At 39.2% G+C, this 14,687-nt stretch overlaps 2 protein-coding genes across 2 annotated transcripts; both read right to left on the reverse strand.

Annotated features, from left to right (window-relative positions):
* Positions 1-1,039: 1,039 nt before the first annotated feature.
* On the reverse strand, positions 1,040-5,458 carry rhoab (ras homolog gene family, member Ab). The gene is made up of 5 exons (XM_055167829.2): positions 5,305-5,458; positions 3,215-3,372; positions 2,507-2,627; positions 2,241-2,371; positions 1,040-1,856 (listed from the first exon to the last, which is right to left on the reverse strand). The coding sequence occupies exons 2-5, from the start codon at positions 3,368-3,370 to the stop codon at positions 1,683-1,685; spliced, it is 582 nt and encodes a 193-aa protein (XP_055023804.1). The 5' UTR covers positions 3,371-3,372; positions 5,305-5,458; the 3' UTR covers positions 1,040-1,682.
* A 3,161-nt stretch (positions 5,459-8,619) lies between these two features.
* tmem115 (transmembrane protein 115) lies at positions 8,620-11,610 on the reverse strand. Its single transcript, XM_055167817.2, has 3 exons — positions 11,132-11,610; positions 9,749-10,694; positions 8,620-9,656 (listed from the first exon to the last, which is right to left on the reverse strand). Exons 2-3 carry the CDS (start codon positions 10,603-10,605, stop codon positions 9,425-9,427), a joined length of 1,089 nt encoding a protein of 362 aa, XP_055023792.1. The 5' UTR covers positions 10,606-10,694; positions 11,132-11,610; the 3' UTR covers positions 8,620-9,424.
* Between the last annotated feature and the right edge of the window lie 3,077 nt (positions 11,611-14,687).

Below are 14,687 nucleotides of genomic sequence, written 5' to 3' on the forward strand. Positions count from 1 at the left end.
GTCTATTATTCAAGTCTCAGCGGAAGAATATACGGGTGTGAGGCGTTTGGAAAAATAGGTCCACAAGTTTACAACGAATGCTAAAACACCTGTAGGAAACCATCTTTTGCAGCAATTTTTGTGTGAGCATATCGGTGAACACCCCTTGACCACTCGGGGAGTTTCACGTCTTTGTAAACGAAAGTTTAATGCATTTTAGGAAGGATTGTTCCTGTTCACCTATACACCTATTGTAGAGGTGGGATGTGAAACAACAAACACCCAAAAATTCGCATATGTCGAAATTTCAGTTAAAACCGTTCTATTCAATAATAAACAATCTGGAAACAGGGCTTTAAGTGTAAAATACTGAACTTGTCCTTCAAATACTACTACTTTATTATTTTGAGGTAAGAAATAATTGACCGCAAGCCGTTGAATTTTTAGAAAATAATGCACACTCAAGTTATACCACGGGTGTGCATTATTTTCCAATAATTCAATTATTCTGCTTTTACCATGGTTACCACAGACATTGCTCTGGTCAGGTGTGCGATTATCATAAAAATAATGCCTACCCATAGAACATTTCCCAACCAATCACAATAAAGCATTCAACAGCCCCATGGCAAGTTATATTTTTATCCATTATCCATATCAAAACAAGCTTGGAAACTTGTCGTGGGATCATTTCTTAAGTACATTAGTCCTCAAGCACTTTTGCGGAGTCTACTTTACAAGTACATGCCTTGAAATCTAATGTTACCAGTTTACTTGTGTAAGCTAGTTGCAAGGTGAAATATGAAAAGGTACAACAACCACGCTAGTAAAATCACTTTTTATACCTATGCTGTGAATGGCATGCTAGCATGGTGCTCATTGTAGTGCACACATTTGAATAAAAAGTATTTCTTTACAATGCAGTTCTAAACATAGCCATATCATCCTTTACATCTATAACCAACACGTTTAAGATAATGCAAGAAGAACATGAGTTTATGTTGTGGTCAAAAAATGTCATCATTCTCTGCATCAGATAACCACACACAAACACAAAGAGTTGCTCTGTATAGAACATATTTTATTACACAAGTTAACCAAGTCTAGTTTACAAATACAACTTCCAGTCCTGATGGTGTGTACATATAAATACACACGTTCATATGTACAGTTATGTTTACATGTCAACCCCCCACCCCGTGCCCTTTTTTGCTTTAAAGCAACCCTTTTGCACTTTTGTTCTGAATTCCCAATCTTTTCCCAATCTAAAGAAAACCTTAAAATGATTTATACATACAGAAACAACAAGTCAGCCCTGTTTCATGTTGCAAAAAAAGCCCAGCATATGAGGGACGGGCTCAGATATTGATTGGCAGCTCACAGGATCACTCCTTTCCAATCAGCCGCAGGGTCATATGACAGCATTTGGCAGATGGGCAAGCTTGAAGGATACCACATATTCAGGTAAAGCATTAAAAAAGTCCCACGTCTCCATGTTTTTTTTAAATACTGATAAACATCTCTGTGGCTAAAAATATAAGAACAAAAGGAAAAACAGACAAGAACAAAGCTTTTTTCCTGGGATGTCTTTCCCGAAGCATTTGGCGAATGTGAGGGGGGATGTGTGACTGAGTAAACAGGAGTGCGCCCCTCACACACACTCTTTTGGAGGCCCAGTACATATAAAGTCCAATGCAGAGTCTTCACAGCAGAAGACATTTGTTGCTCTTTTTGCCTTTGCGTGCCTGGAGCGCCGCTCTAGTGGCCATTTCAAACACCTCCCGGACTCCATCGTGTGTTTTGGCTGAGCACTCCATGTAGCCAAATGCTCCGATCCGATTGGCCATGTCTCTCCCTTCTTCTGCCTTAACAGGCTCCTGTTTGACAATTAAAAAATGGAAAAATAAGTGGACCGGATAAGGACACTCCAGTGTTTATGTCTGTCATTGTATGCTGGATCGCAATCCAAATGCAGGGTAAGTGTATATAACAAAATAAGGGGAAGAAACAATGATCACTATTTATGCATGTGTGATACTATTAGAAAAAAAATAATATAAAATACCCATGTGAATATTTATACTACAATTTGAAATATTTATGTCTAAGCTAACGGTAAATCAGTAATCAAATATCATAGAAGCTAAAAACAAACACCTGTTAACCAATTATGTCAATGAATGAGTGTGAATCTATGCTAGCTTTGATTTCTTAATTTCTGAACATCACATTTATAGTGACTGTAATACACCGCTGTATACCTGCTTCATCTTCATCAGCTCCCTGCGTGTGTGTTCATCGTTCCGCAGGTCCTTTTTGTTGCCCACAAGTATGATGGGAACATTCGGGCAAAAGTGTTTAACCTCCGGTGTCCACTTCTCTGGAATATTCTCTGTACAAAGATTAGAGAACAAAGGTCAGAAAGTTTAAACACTGTCTTAAAAACCGATTAAAGAAAAAACGGAATGGTGTCAGGCAACTGGAAAAATGTCAAGAAAAATACTAAAGACAATAAAAAAATTCTTACCTAAACTGTCAGGACTGTCAATAGAGAAGCACATAAGGATTACGTCAGTGTCTGGGTACGAAAGTGGGCGGAGCCTATCATAGTCCTCCTGTCCTGCAGTATCCCACAGAGCAAGTTCCACCTATCACAAAAACACTGAGCTTAAATGCACATTCACAAAGACACAAACCCAAATTCTACCACAAGTCTTTAGGCTGGTTCCACTTCATGCGGCGCCGCAAGAAACGACAGCCGGATGCCGCCACAGCACCGCGAGAGCGAGACGAAACCAGACCTAGTACCGCGAGAACAAGTAGAGAAATCATACAAAGTCTAATTTTGTCTCGCTCTCGGGGCACCTTGGCGTCATCCGGCCGTCGGTTCTACCAAACCCCTTACTTTAAACCTGTGACCTGGAGGCAGGGGTATAAATACAGAAAGTGACATCAAAAGACATTATCAACTATCAATATAGGGTTTGGGGTTCAAATATGCAAATACTGTAGTCTAATACGGCTCAAACTTTAATACGACTTAATTTCCCAGTCCAGCCATCTTTATGCGTCAACTTAATTTTATTTTAAAAAAAATGATGCGATTTAAAAATATCCTTGATACATAATCACAAAAAGGCCTTGCTGAAAAAAGGAACGAAGACATTTCACCATGTATTGTTTGGTGGGCAGCTGTGTCCTTATATGTCTGAGTGCTTTACTGTGGTTTCCTTACCTGTTTGCTGTCAACCTCGATGTCTGCAACATAGTTCTCGAACACAGTGGGAACGTAGACTTCTGGAAACTGGTCTTTACTGAACACGATAAGCAAACAGGTTTTACCACAAGCTCCATCTCCTACAATCACCAGCTTCTTGCGAATTGCTGCCATTCCTACAAAGAAACACACAAATATACATGGTTAAACACTCCTATTCATCTCACTATCAGTGACCAGGTTAGTAACTCTGGTTACAACAGACGTAGATAAAACATCTTCCATTTTCAAATGTCATCTGATGCAAGTCATGACCTCTGCCATGAACAGTGAGTCGACTACAACTACAATCCAAGCAAGTGATTCCTATCTGGCAGTCCTCTACCATTACACCATCCTCTAAACACACACCCAGGCCCAGTACTCAAAGGCACCCACATTTTAGAGACTTCAGAGTCCTTAGTTGACTCATCACAACCAACAAGAGTGACATCCGGCAAACCTTTCTCAACATAATGCATCGCTTCTTTTTCAGCCATTTGAATTAAGGTAGATGTAGAAGTACCTGCAAACTGGGCCAGATGTCTTTTGAAGTGGAAATGGCTAAATAAAGCTGCCAGCTACAGACTGCACATTATTGATGAAGAGGCCCACGGCGATAAGGGCTATTTGGATGGACAGTGGATTAAACACTGACACACACACAACGCTACAAAAGTGAAGATCAAAGTCCAAGAAAGAAGAAAAGCCTCCTCAGCTATTGATTCAAATACCCCATTGAAACGAACATCTGTGGGACATTTATTGCCACAACTGCAACACATTTTAACTTTAATTTAAAACGATATGGGTGTGATGCTTGTGCACGCTTCTGGAGGAAATGAAGATGATTTTGATGTTTCTCAGAACCTTTGCAAACCAACTCAATCCGATGTATGTCTAACCACATTGCAGCACTACTGGGTTATCTGCAGCCCTATGACTTTTAGTGTAATATATGAAGGGGTTGCAAAAATCACTCTATTGGTCTTAAAGGCATAAACAATAGCACATCTCCAGTTACTGTATTCTGCATGGTAGTGTTAAGGTTAGTAATGTACTTCAAGTGATACACATTAGTCACCCAGTTGCCTGAATGTTTTATAAAATTACTTGTATTCAATAGAATAGCTTGTATTTAAAAAACAGTCAACTCTAATGTTGATTGAGACTCGTGGGAAAATGTCATGCATGTAAAGTGTTGGAATTCTGTCTGACCACCCTATACTTTAGTGCCACGTTAAAAACTGTTCATAGCCAACATGTAGGCTATATATTACGTATAGAGGAAGCAAATCGCTTTAATACACCCGAATAATCACTCTAGATTACACAATATGAACACAAAACCGAACTGAACTAAAGCACTTCATGTAAAACAACTCGAATCAAGAGATTTAGGTCTTAAAAAAATAAAACACGCTTAGATTACCAACACCAAAAAATTACAACATAAAATTGTCAATTGTACAGATCATTTCATGTTATAAGACATGGACGTTAAAGAATAATTAAGACATACACAATTCAGATTATTTAATCACCATTTGCATTACTCACTGTTTACACATCTTAAATATGTTGATATAAAACTATAAATTATATTACACCAGCGTCACGTGGAAATATTACGACAGATTACAGTAAATAAATCATTAATCCCACAGTTTGAATCTGAGATTATGCGCGTGTCTGGGTCGAGCTTTAGCTTTCCGCTTCAAATCAACACAAAGACAAATCGCTTCTGTCACATATACGACTACCGGCAAAACCGATTAAATTCAACATTAAACACTTTCGCGTAAACTTTGTTGCTTTCTCCAAACATTTATATGTTTCTTCCATGTCTGAACGCCCGGGTAAACGTTTAAAAAATCTGTAGGCAGAGGTTGAGGAGCAGCTCCCGGCCGGCGGTTGCTTGCGGAAGCGGAGAATGGTCAATCGGTGAGCTCTTCACTACACCGCCATAACAAAAAGTAGTTTAAAAACAACCACTTCTCGATAAATTCGCTTCATAAAGTTTATGGTAGATCTCTAAACACGGTTACGTATAAATAAAGTAGACTTACTTTGTGTTTGGGTGGCTAGCCGTTGTTTTTTGTTTTCCAACGGAGCTCCGTCGCCTCTTCTGTCCGATACAATAAACCGTTGTCGGGTGCGCGCGGCGCGCGGGCATTCAGTAGGGGGAAGGGACGGCGGGAACGAGCTTGAGCCACGCCTGCGCGATCACGTTGAACAGAGTTTCTTTGGCGGCGGATGAATGAATCATTATGAGACAGACAAGGCAGTTTGTGTATAAAACATATACAAATATATAATGTGTGCTAGTCATGGAGTAAAAGTGCCCCAGTTATGCAAAGAAAAGTTCACAGCACTAAGTTAAACCATTTTGAGGGAGGAAATTGTGAGAGTCTAAACTTATTCTGTGTAATTAGCACCAAACATTATGTTTTGAATTTTTGTTTAAGGGAATAAATCACACACAAACATGAAAGGAACATGAAAGGAAGTTGCTACTACTTGGATTTTTTGGATGTGCCAGTTCATGTGGACCACAATAATGTTGCGTGTTTGTTGCGCCATCTATTGGCAATAGGGTCACATTACACTTCCATCCACATAGGCATGAACAAAACAACGTGAACACCAAATAATTAATAGGTGGATACATTTTTTAATATCAACTTGCTCTGGCACAACGTTTTTTGGCATGCAACCCAGAAAAAAAGTTATCCTGCACAAAAACTAAAGATGCATCAAAGCCAATGTTTTTACCTATCTTTGGCATGCCCAAGACTGTGAAAAAGGTTTTAAAAAATTCTGTCCACAATTACTTTTTACATTGAAAATCTGTCAATTTGTGTGTTTTTCCCCAAATCAGTGACATCACTTATGAACTTGGCAATTTAATAATTTAATATTTTTTTAAGAAGTCCACGAATAAGGGAAAAATATATATATATATTATAAAATCACATGTTCCACAATTACCGGCACCCCTAACAATTTCTATGAAAAATAATTTTAAAAAGTTTTAAATATATTTTTCTGTAGTTGCCATAGTTAGTCAGGGTATCTAGGAAGTTTTAATTAGTAATTCATGACTTCCTGTTTCCCTGGAGTATAAATATGACGTGACAAAGAGGTCTAATTTTCTTACCCATTTGTCATCATGGCAAAGACAATAGAACACACCATTCAAGTAAGGCAGATGTGTGTCAACCTTCATAAGTCAGGCAATATCTACAAGAAAATAGCCACTCACCTTAACTTGCCCGTATTTACAGTCAGAGGAATCATTAAGAACAGTGACAAACAAGGCTGGAAGAGGTCCCATGTTTATCTTGTCACAACGCACAGTGAGGAGTATGGTTAGAGAAGTAAAAAAAATTCCTAAGCTAACTGTCACAGAATTGCATCAAAGAGTGGCATCTTGGGGTTACAAAGTCTCCATAACAATTATCAGAACCTCTATACATGCCAACAAGCTGTTTGGGAGGCATGCAAGGAAAAAGCCTTTTCTCACAAACGTAAACATCTGGAGTTTGCTAAGCGGTACTGGAACTTCAACTGGGATCATGTGCTTTGGTCAGATGAGACTAAGATTGAGCTTTTTGGCAACAAACACTCTAACTGGGTCTGGCGTAAAACAAAAGATGAGTATGCCGAAAAGCACCCCATGCCCACCGTGAAGTATGGTGGAGGATCTGTGATGCTGTTTCTCTTCCAAAGGCCCACAGAACCTTGTTAGGGTGCATGGCATTATGAATGCTTTGAACTACCAGGACATTTTAAATAAAAACCAGAGGGCCTCTGCCAGAAAGCTGAAGATGGGTCGTCATTGGGGCTTTCAGCAGGATAATGATCCAAAATATGTGGCAAAATCTACACAAAAATGGTTCAGCAGTCACAAACTCAAGGTCCTCCCATGGCCATCTCAGTCCCCAGACCTCAACCCAATCGAAAACCTGTGGGGCGAGCTAAAGAAGAGAGGACCCAGGAGACTGGATGATCTAGAAAGATTATGAAAATAAGAATGGTCAAAGGTCACTCTCTCTTTGTTCTCCATTCTTGTTAATTTTTTTAGGTGGAGATTATGTGGTGTGGTGTTGGAAAATGGGAGTTGTAAAAAGTATTAATATCTGGGGTGCCAATAATTGTGGAACGCATGATTTCAAGGTTTTTTTTCTAAATGTTAAAATTCTTTACCACCAAAGTAATGTACTTAAATCAAAGGTTGAATTTTTTGCTTTTTTTGCATTTGGGTTTTATGTTGTTTAAATAAAAAGGAGAATTTTTAGAAGTCCACGACCACATATTAAACGGGTGCAAATAATTGTGGAGGGCACTGTAAATCCTTCTGTTAGGTAATACACAATATTTAAATGAAGCCCTATAAACGTTATGTGCCCTGACATTTGTTGTTAGTTTACTTTTAAGACTTTGTGATTTACACCTTCAAATTAATATAACTCTGGCATTTTTTTGGTCTAGAATCCTTATTTTGGTCTTGTTTAAAAGAAGAAATTAATGTTTTTTATGGAAGTGTCTAGAGGTGAAATTATATTTTTACAGCAGTTTACATTTATTTGTAATAAATAAAAAATGTAATATAATATTATTTTTAATACATAAAATTATCAAAAAACTGATGTTTGTGTTGGTTTGCTGCATACTGTCACAAATTAATAAATTACAGTTACTGCTTTATTATTACTGCTTAAAGGTTTTGAAATATGAAAACTACATTCTTATACCTTTCCAACAATATATAGTTTGTCGTGATTGATTAACATTTACATAAAAAATATTGAAGTAAACTTAGGTGTCCCGCTCATGGGACAGCACCAGTTAATGGGTTAAAAATATAAAATACATTTTAAAATACTATTTTAACAAGATCCTACTCTTACTGCACAAACCAACAAAACTATTTGCAATTATGCATGCATCATACATGTATTGCTTACCAGAGAAAGTGAGTACCTAATAATTTGCTACAAAATGTATATCCCTTGTGGTCACCTCCTTTAAAAAAAAAACGTTAATTAAAAATATAAACATGAAAAAAAAAAACAATAATTTGCTTAGTATCAATAAGGCCCTCAGGGACAGGTGTGCTCTTCATTCAGTTTTTATTACAGATGAAAAGACATCAGAAAGTTAGGCTGGAACCTGAATCAGAAAATCAGAGGGAGAGAGAAACATCAAGGCCGACACCTACAGTAGGAACCATAGGAAAACAGATAAACGATTGCTAAAAACCCCAACGAATAAAAAGTATTAGTGAAAACTCCAGTAACCCTACTCAAAAACCAAATCAAATCTGTCCAAAAGAAAAGCCGATATCAGTATCTGCATTCAATGAAACTCAAAGCCACACAAAGAAGACAATACGTGTTTTATAAAAACAGGTCCATTATGCAAGCTCATAATTTAGAGTGCAATACTCGTATTAAAGCCAACACTTACAGACAAGTCATTAAAGTACAGCCGAGGAAAAGAACAGGAAACAGAATCACATTCTGTATTGCTATTTTCAACTATTCTGAAAAAAAATATCTATGACATAAAATAACTGTATTCGACTCTCTCCTCTCTATGACCCCACATATAAATTCATCTTTTACTAAAAACAGGAATCACTGGGCTATATTCTGATCGATTACAAGACAACCTTTGATTGAGTGTTCTTAAAAGGTCCCAAATTTGCATAAACATTCTTCACCTTTGGCAATCCAACCCTTGATTTTCCAGATGATCTTATAAAGCCATTAAATCAGCAATTAGCAAAAAAGGGTGCCGTTTATTGCACCTTCAACATCCTGATGCAAGGCAAAAAATACCAATCAAGGAGGCAACAGTGTAGCCACAAATATTTTGTAGATTTTTAATCCCATCAACCACTTATTCGGAAAAGACACATCCCAGAACCCTTACACAAGAGGTCATAGGGAAAGATGTTGTTTTACAAAGCAATTGTACTGGAGTTCTGCAGATGCTATTTATCAGCTGTAAGACTGTGGAGTGAAGGTCTCTGTAAAATGTATTTAAGTTTATACTGTGTTCTCTTAGTGGCTACTCCTCTTGTTTGTGTATGCAATACAACAACGGGACAATGTGCATCTCCAGTACCATTTGTGATTGTAAATTTAACTCTGCAGGACAAAGGTGCATCGTGTGTACGTGTTAGGAATGGGTCGGAGCATCTTCAAAACTTATAATGCTGGATTCCTGCTGTCCCGTTGGATTTTGAGTGGTGTTGGGTGCTGGTGGCAAAGTCTCGCGGCTTGAAAGGAGAGGGAAGGTGTCTGTCCGCACTTCCTCGTCTTCGTCATCCTCTTCGTCCTCCATGCTTGGCCAAGCCGACTGGTCGTCCACCCGCTTCAGACGCTCATTAAGCGCTTTCAATGCCAACTGCCTGTGGGAAAAAAAAAAAAGAGTAAATTTGTTGAAATTACCTACTTTAAATGAATTAATAATAATAATTATTAACTTCATCTTTACACTTACCTTCTCCTTTCTGCGTCTTGTGGGTCTGTACCAGGCAGGCTGATGGTAATAGAGGATGGAGCCCCAACATCGTAGCGCTTCACCATCTTGCGACAAATTTTTATCTTCACCAAAGCGGCATGGACAAGCCCAGCTATAAATCCTACAGCTGGTTGTAGAGCCTCGGGGAAGAAGGAAGCAAAGGCAAAGTGGTCTGACATGTCCCCGCGCCCCCTTGAATGCCTCTGGTAGAAGCGCAGGTAAACCCACCCAGACAGTGCGCCGTACCCACACGCTGCTAGGGGTGCCGTAGTGTCCAGCAGACCTGCCAGCCGCAGGACGGCTATTGCCAGCAGAGCTAGCGCTGGTGCAGCTTTTAAGCGTATTTGTGGCACTCTGAGCACTGTGGTATCACCTGCAGTCTGCTTCAGTGCTACAAGAACACCTCCGAGAAACGAAGATGCACCGTGCACCCGCACGGCAAACAGGAAGTCCAGGTTAAAAGTTGCAGCATAAGTGAAAAGGTAAGAGAGTCCAGAAAGGAGACCAGCTGCTATGTTTACTACAGCGAAGAAGATAAGCAGCTCCAGGGCTCCCCACAGCGGCTCCAACAGACGTCCGGCGACCATCACAGTAGCGATGTTCACGGCCATGCCAAAAATGTTCTGCTCCACCACCGCATGGGTCAGAAGTGTCCAAATCCAGAAATTTGGTGGGAAAAGGTAGCCAGGTGTGATGCCAAGAACATAAGAGGTGTCAACAGCCCAGGACAGTAGGTATAGGAGAATCACTGTGGCACAGATGGACTTCACCACTACGCTTGTGCTGGCGAGTGCACTCAGGAAGTGCTGCCGTGCCACGGGCAGGTACCGGTTCATTGTGATGGATTTGGGATCTCCTCTGTTGTGAATGCTTTGGAAGTGGCGAGCCTAAGAAACCGTCAGGTCCACGACCATGGGATAAAATCCTGACATGAATGAGCAACAGTTGAATGAATTCTTCAATGCAGTCTGTATAACATGATGATGAGCAAACTCAGCAAAATGGTATGGTATCTTTGATCAAGATTGTGAATTACACAACGTTACCTCAAGGCGATTTCAACACTTGTGAGATAACTAGACTTGTTTCAAAAAGCAATGAATATAAAGATTTTTTTTATAGTAAACTGATACCCCAGATGTATCAAATACATACAATTAGATCTTACATAGTCAATACTTTTAAATTATTTTACTAACGATTTTAATAAAGTTAACAGGTTGTTTAACAAGTAGTTGTCTTTCTAACGTTACTGAACGTTATTATGCTGAACTGCCTGGTCAAGTTGTCCTGTGTTGTTTAGTTTTAAAGATACAAATCATACGTGTTACTTTAAACTTGAAATGCTCTATTAACTGTTACCTGCTTATCAGCACCTACTACCGACTGCTAATACTCCATAAACCTCATCCGCTCGATCTCTTTAAACACATTTTTCCATGTTAGTTTGGCAGTCCCATATTTTATAAAAGTCTTTTGATTGTAGTTCAGGCACTTGTGGGTTGTTTGACGGGTAAAACAAGCGAAGAAAAAAGAAACACAAGCAGCTTTCTCTCCCGTGGCATGTCCCCTCACACCGGCCTTGAGTCACAGTTCAGTCCGGGGATTTCCTCTCAAAACAGGCCTTTAGAAAGCATGTTTGAAGCCAGTCAGCGTAAATCCAAAACACAACTCCCTGCTCGTTCTTTTAATATCCTTACATCGACAATTCATCGGAATTGGCTTTATATTTTGTTGTTTGAGAGAATGACGCCCCCACCTAATAGCCACAAAGCACAAACATAAGATTTGCAAACGTCACCGTCCAGCGCTACGACTGGGCGTGTCGTTTACGACAGCGCGGCGCTAAGAATGACGGGAAATGTAGTCCTAGGCAGACGGACTTCCTTTTCCAATGAATCTCGTTAAATGCGTTGTGTAATCAAATCCACTAGATGGCGTATCAATTTTATGTCATTCTGCAAAAGTGTGCCGTCTTCTCCTCTCTGTCTAATTGAGATCAACTGATTACAACTATTGTATTATTTCAAAATATTAGTGATGGTTATATAACAGGTTATCCAGCCACTATGTATGAACGGAAACATGTTGACGCTTTTAAACAAATAAATACATCAAATTTATTATTGACCTGCATGAGTTTCTATGCATAAATTCTATATTGATCGTTAACTATTAATTTGGTTGAGAAAAATAAACAATATTGTGCCTTCAATTGAGAACAAAATGCAACCCCTCTGTTATCTTGTGTGCATTTATTGGGAAGTCTTGCTTGGTCTATAAGTTTATATCTATATTGCGGTTTCACTTTCGGCAAACTTTTCTGTGTTGAACTGTGTTCAACTTCTTGCATACTCCCTGTCATTATTTGTTTTTACCAGCAGCCAGAGCAAACAGTGATGTTTACTCCAGTGGCACCAATTAATACATAGGATAGTAAACATGATTGTTTAAATAAAATAGATATTCCTGTTTCAAACTTTTTTTTTACTTTTCTGGATACTTCAGTAGTTTAAAGAGCACCTATTTCATTGCTTAAAGGACAAGTTCGGTATTTTACACTTAAAGCCCTGTTTTCAGCACTGTTTTGACTGAAATTTGGGCATTTGCTGCTGGCCCGAGAATTTTCGGTTTCCCCCCACCCTCACAATGGCTGCATAGGTGCACTGGAACAATCCTTCGTAAAATGCATTAAACTTTTGTTTACAAAGACGTGAAACTCACCGAGTGTTCAGGGGTGTTTTACTGATATGCTCACACAAAAATCGCTGCAAAAGATGCTTTTCAACAGGTGTTTTACCATGTGGACCTATTTTTCCAAACGCCTCACACCCGAACATTCTTCCGTTGAGAGCTTGAATAATAGACACTCCAGCCCAGTTGGTGGCCGCCTTTGCCAATTGCAGGATTAAAACAACGTTCCTGGTGCGGAGTAATACCGTACCTCACAGCACATCTAATACAAGTCAATGGAGTTGGACAAAAACTACGATAAAACCTGTTGAAATGCGTCTTTTGCAGCGATTTTTGTGTGAGCATATCAGTGAACACCCCTGACCACTCGGTAAGCTTCACGTCTTTGTAAACGAAAGTTTAATGCATTTGAGGAAGGATTGTTCCTGTGCACCTATACAGCCATTGTATACAACAAACACCCCAAAACTCTCGGGCCAGCACCATATGTCCAAACCCCAGTCAAAACCGTTCTATTTCAACTAGAAAACTATCTGAAAACAGGGCTTTAAGTGTAAAATACCAAACTTTTCTTTTAAAGAGCACCTATTTCATTGCTAAAAAACAAAGTTATTTTGTGTATTTGGTATAATGCAATGTGTTCGTGTGGTTTAAAAAACACATTATTTTCCACATACCATACATTTGTGTAACTCCAGATTTCACTTTCTTTCTGATACACACGGATTTGAAAAGCTCCCTTGATTGACCTGAAAACCTCTGACGGACCCAAACAGACCACAGGACAAGAAGCCCTTGCTGACTTAACTAACACCTCCTCCACACCAGCTTCTTTATTTTCTGCAGGAGGTTGTCCATAGGAACTGACCCACTCTCACCCATGATTAAAGTCATAACCAGTGCACCCTGCAGTTCTCAATCAGGAATCCAATTGAGAACTGCAGGGTGCACTGGTTAAAGGATGCAAATATCTGTGGTGAATTTCATTTCTCAAGAACAAGAGCAAGGTAATGGACACAGAGAGAAAGAATGGAGGGCAGTAAGATCAATGTCACTGTAAATTGTTTTCTGAATTTACACATGCATGCACACTCAAGCACATATTAACATACAATATATATTATTTTTGTTCCAATTCTCTCACTTTATCATTCTGCTTCCCACTGAATTTTTTTATCTTTCATGCTGTGTTCATCACATTACTCATCTGTTCTCTTGTTATCATTCTTGCTGTCAGTCTGGTGCTCTTTGCTTCTTCCTCCCACATTTTATACAAAAATCACTGATGCATTTATTGTTTTTTTTAGTTTGTAATTAAATCAGTGTCACTAACCAGTTTTAATTTAGGCAAATTTTATTGCATAAACATTCTAGATGGAAATACAAAATTCAAGTAAAGCAGTCTAAGGGCACACTCATATATACCTAACCCAAACGAACCGTGCTTGAGCATGACTGTCCCCCATCTCTACTCCCACAGAAGCACACACTCACACTGTACTTTAAGCAATCTGAGCCTGGGCATGCTTTTATCATTAGGATGCGATTGTTTTCAAAGAAAACAGGAAGCGCTCTCTGGAGCCATTCGTAATGTTAAGTATGTGTTTTTTATTATGAGTGGTTTTGGGTACGATGACACACAGCCCTCTTCCATGCCATCATATTGCTTAGTCGATCTGTTGCTTGTGCAGCTTAGACATTCACATAACCCTACTGCGCACATCAGAAGGTTTATACGAAGGCAGATTAAGGTGAGTGATCACGCAATTGACCTCTCTCCTCACACGGCACATTCCGCAACTGAGCCTAAGAGAACTGCAGCCGACCCCACCTCTGCAAGCAGGCCAGGGCGCCATTAACCAAACCACACCCAGGCACGGTACACAGCGATCACACTAGTCAAATAAACCAGGCTTTGGAGGTCAAACATGCTCAGCCGCAGTTTGGTTGGAATAATGTGAGGGTGGCCTAAGTTTATGTTTAAATTGACAGTCATATAGTAATAATAGAAAAGCTTTTAAAAAAAATGCAGGTACACATGACAAAATTATCCGCGTTTACAGGGATCTGCAAAAATGACTAAAAATGGTGTATAATGTGTGCCAGGCCAGTAGATGGTGATCTTACGTTTTGAATAAACACTACACACCTGTGTACGCAAGCAAACAGAGCAATTAATACAAACAATCAAGACGGCAAAAGCATAGAGTAACTTTATATAGAT

This window comes from Misgurnus anguillicaudatus, chromosome 5, assembly GCF_027580225.2.
Source record: "Misgurnus anguillicaudatus chromosome 5, ASM2758022v2, whole genome shotgun sequence".
Taxonomy (NCBI): Eukaryota; Metazoa; Chordata; class Actinopteri; order Cypriniformes; family Cobitidae; genus Misgurnus; species Misgurnus anguillicaudatus.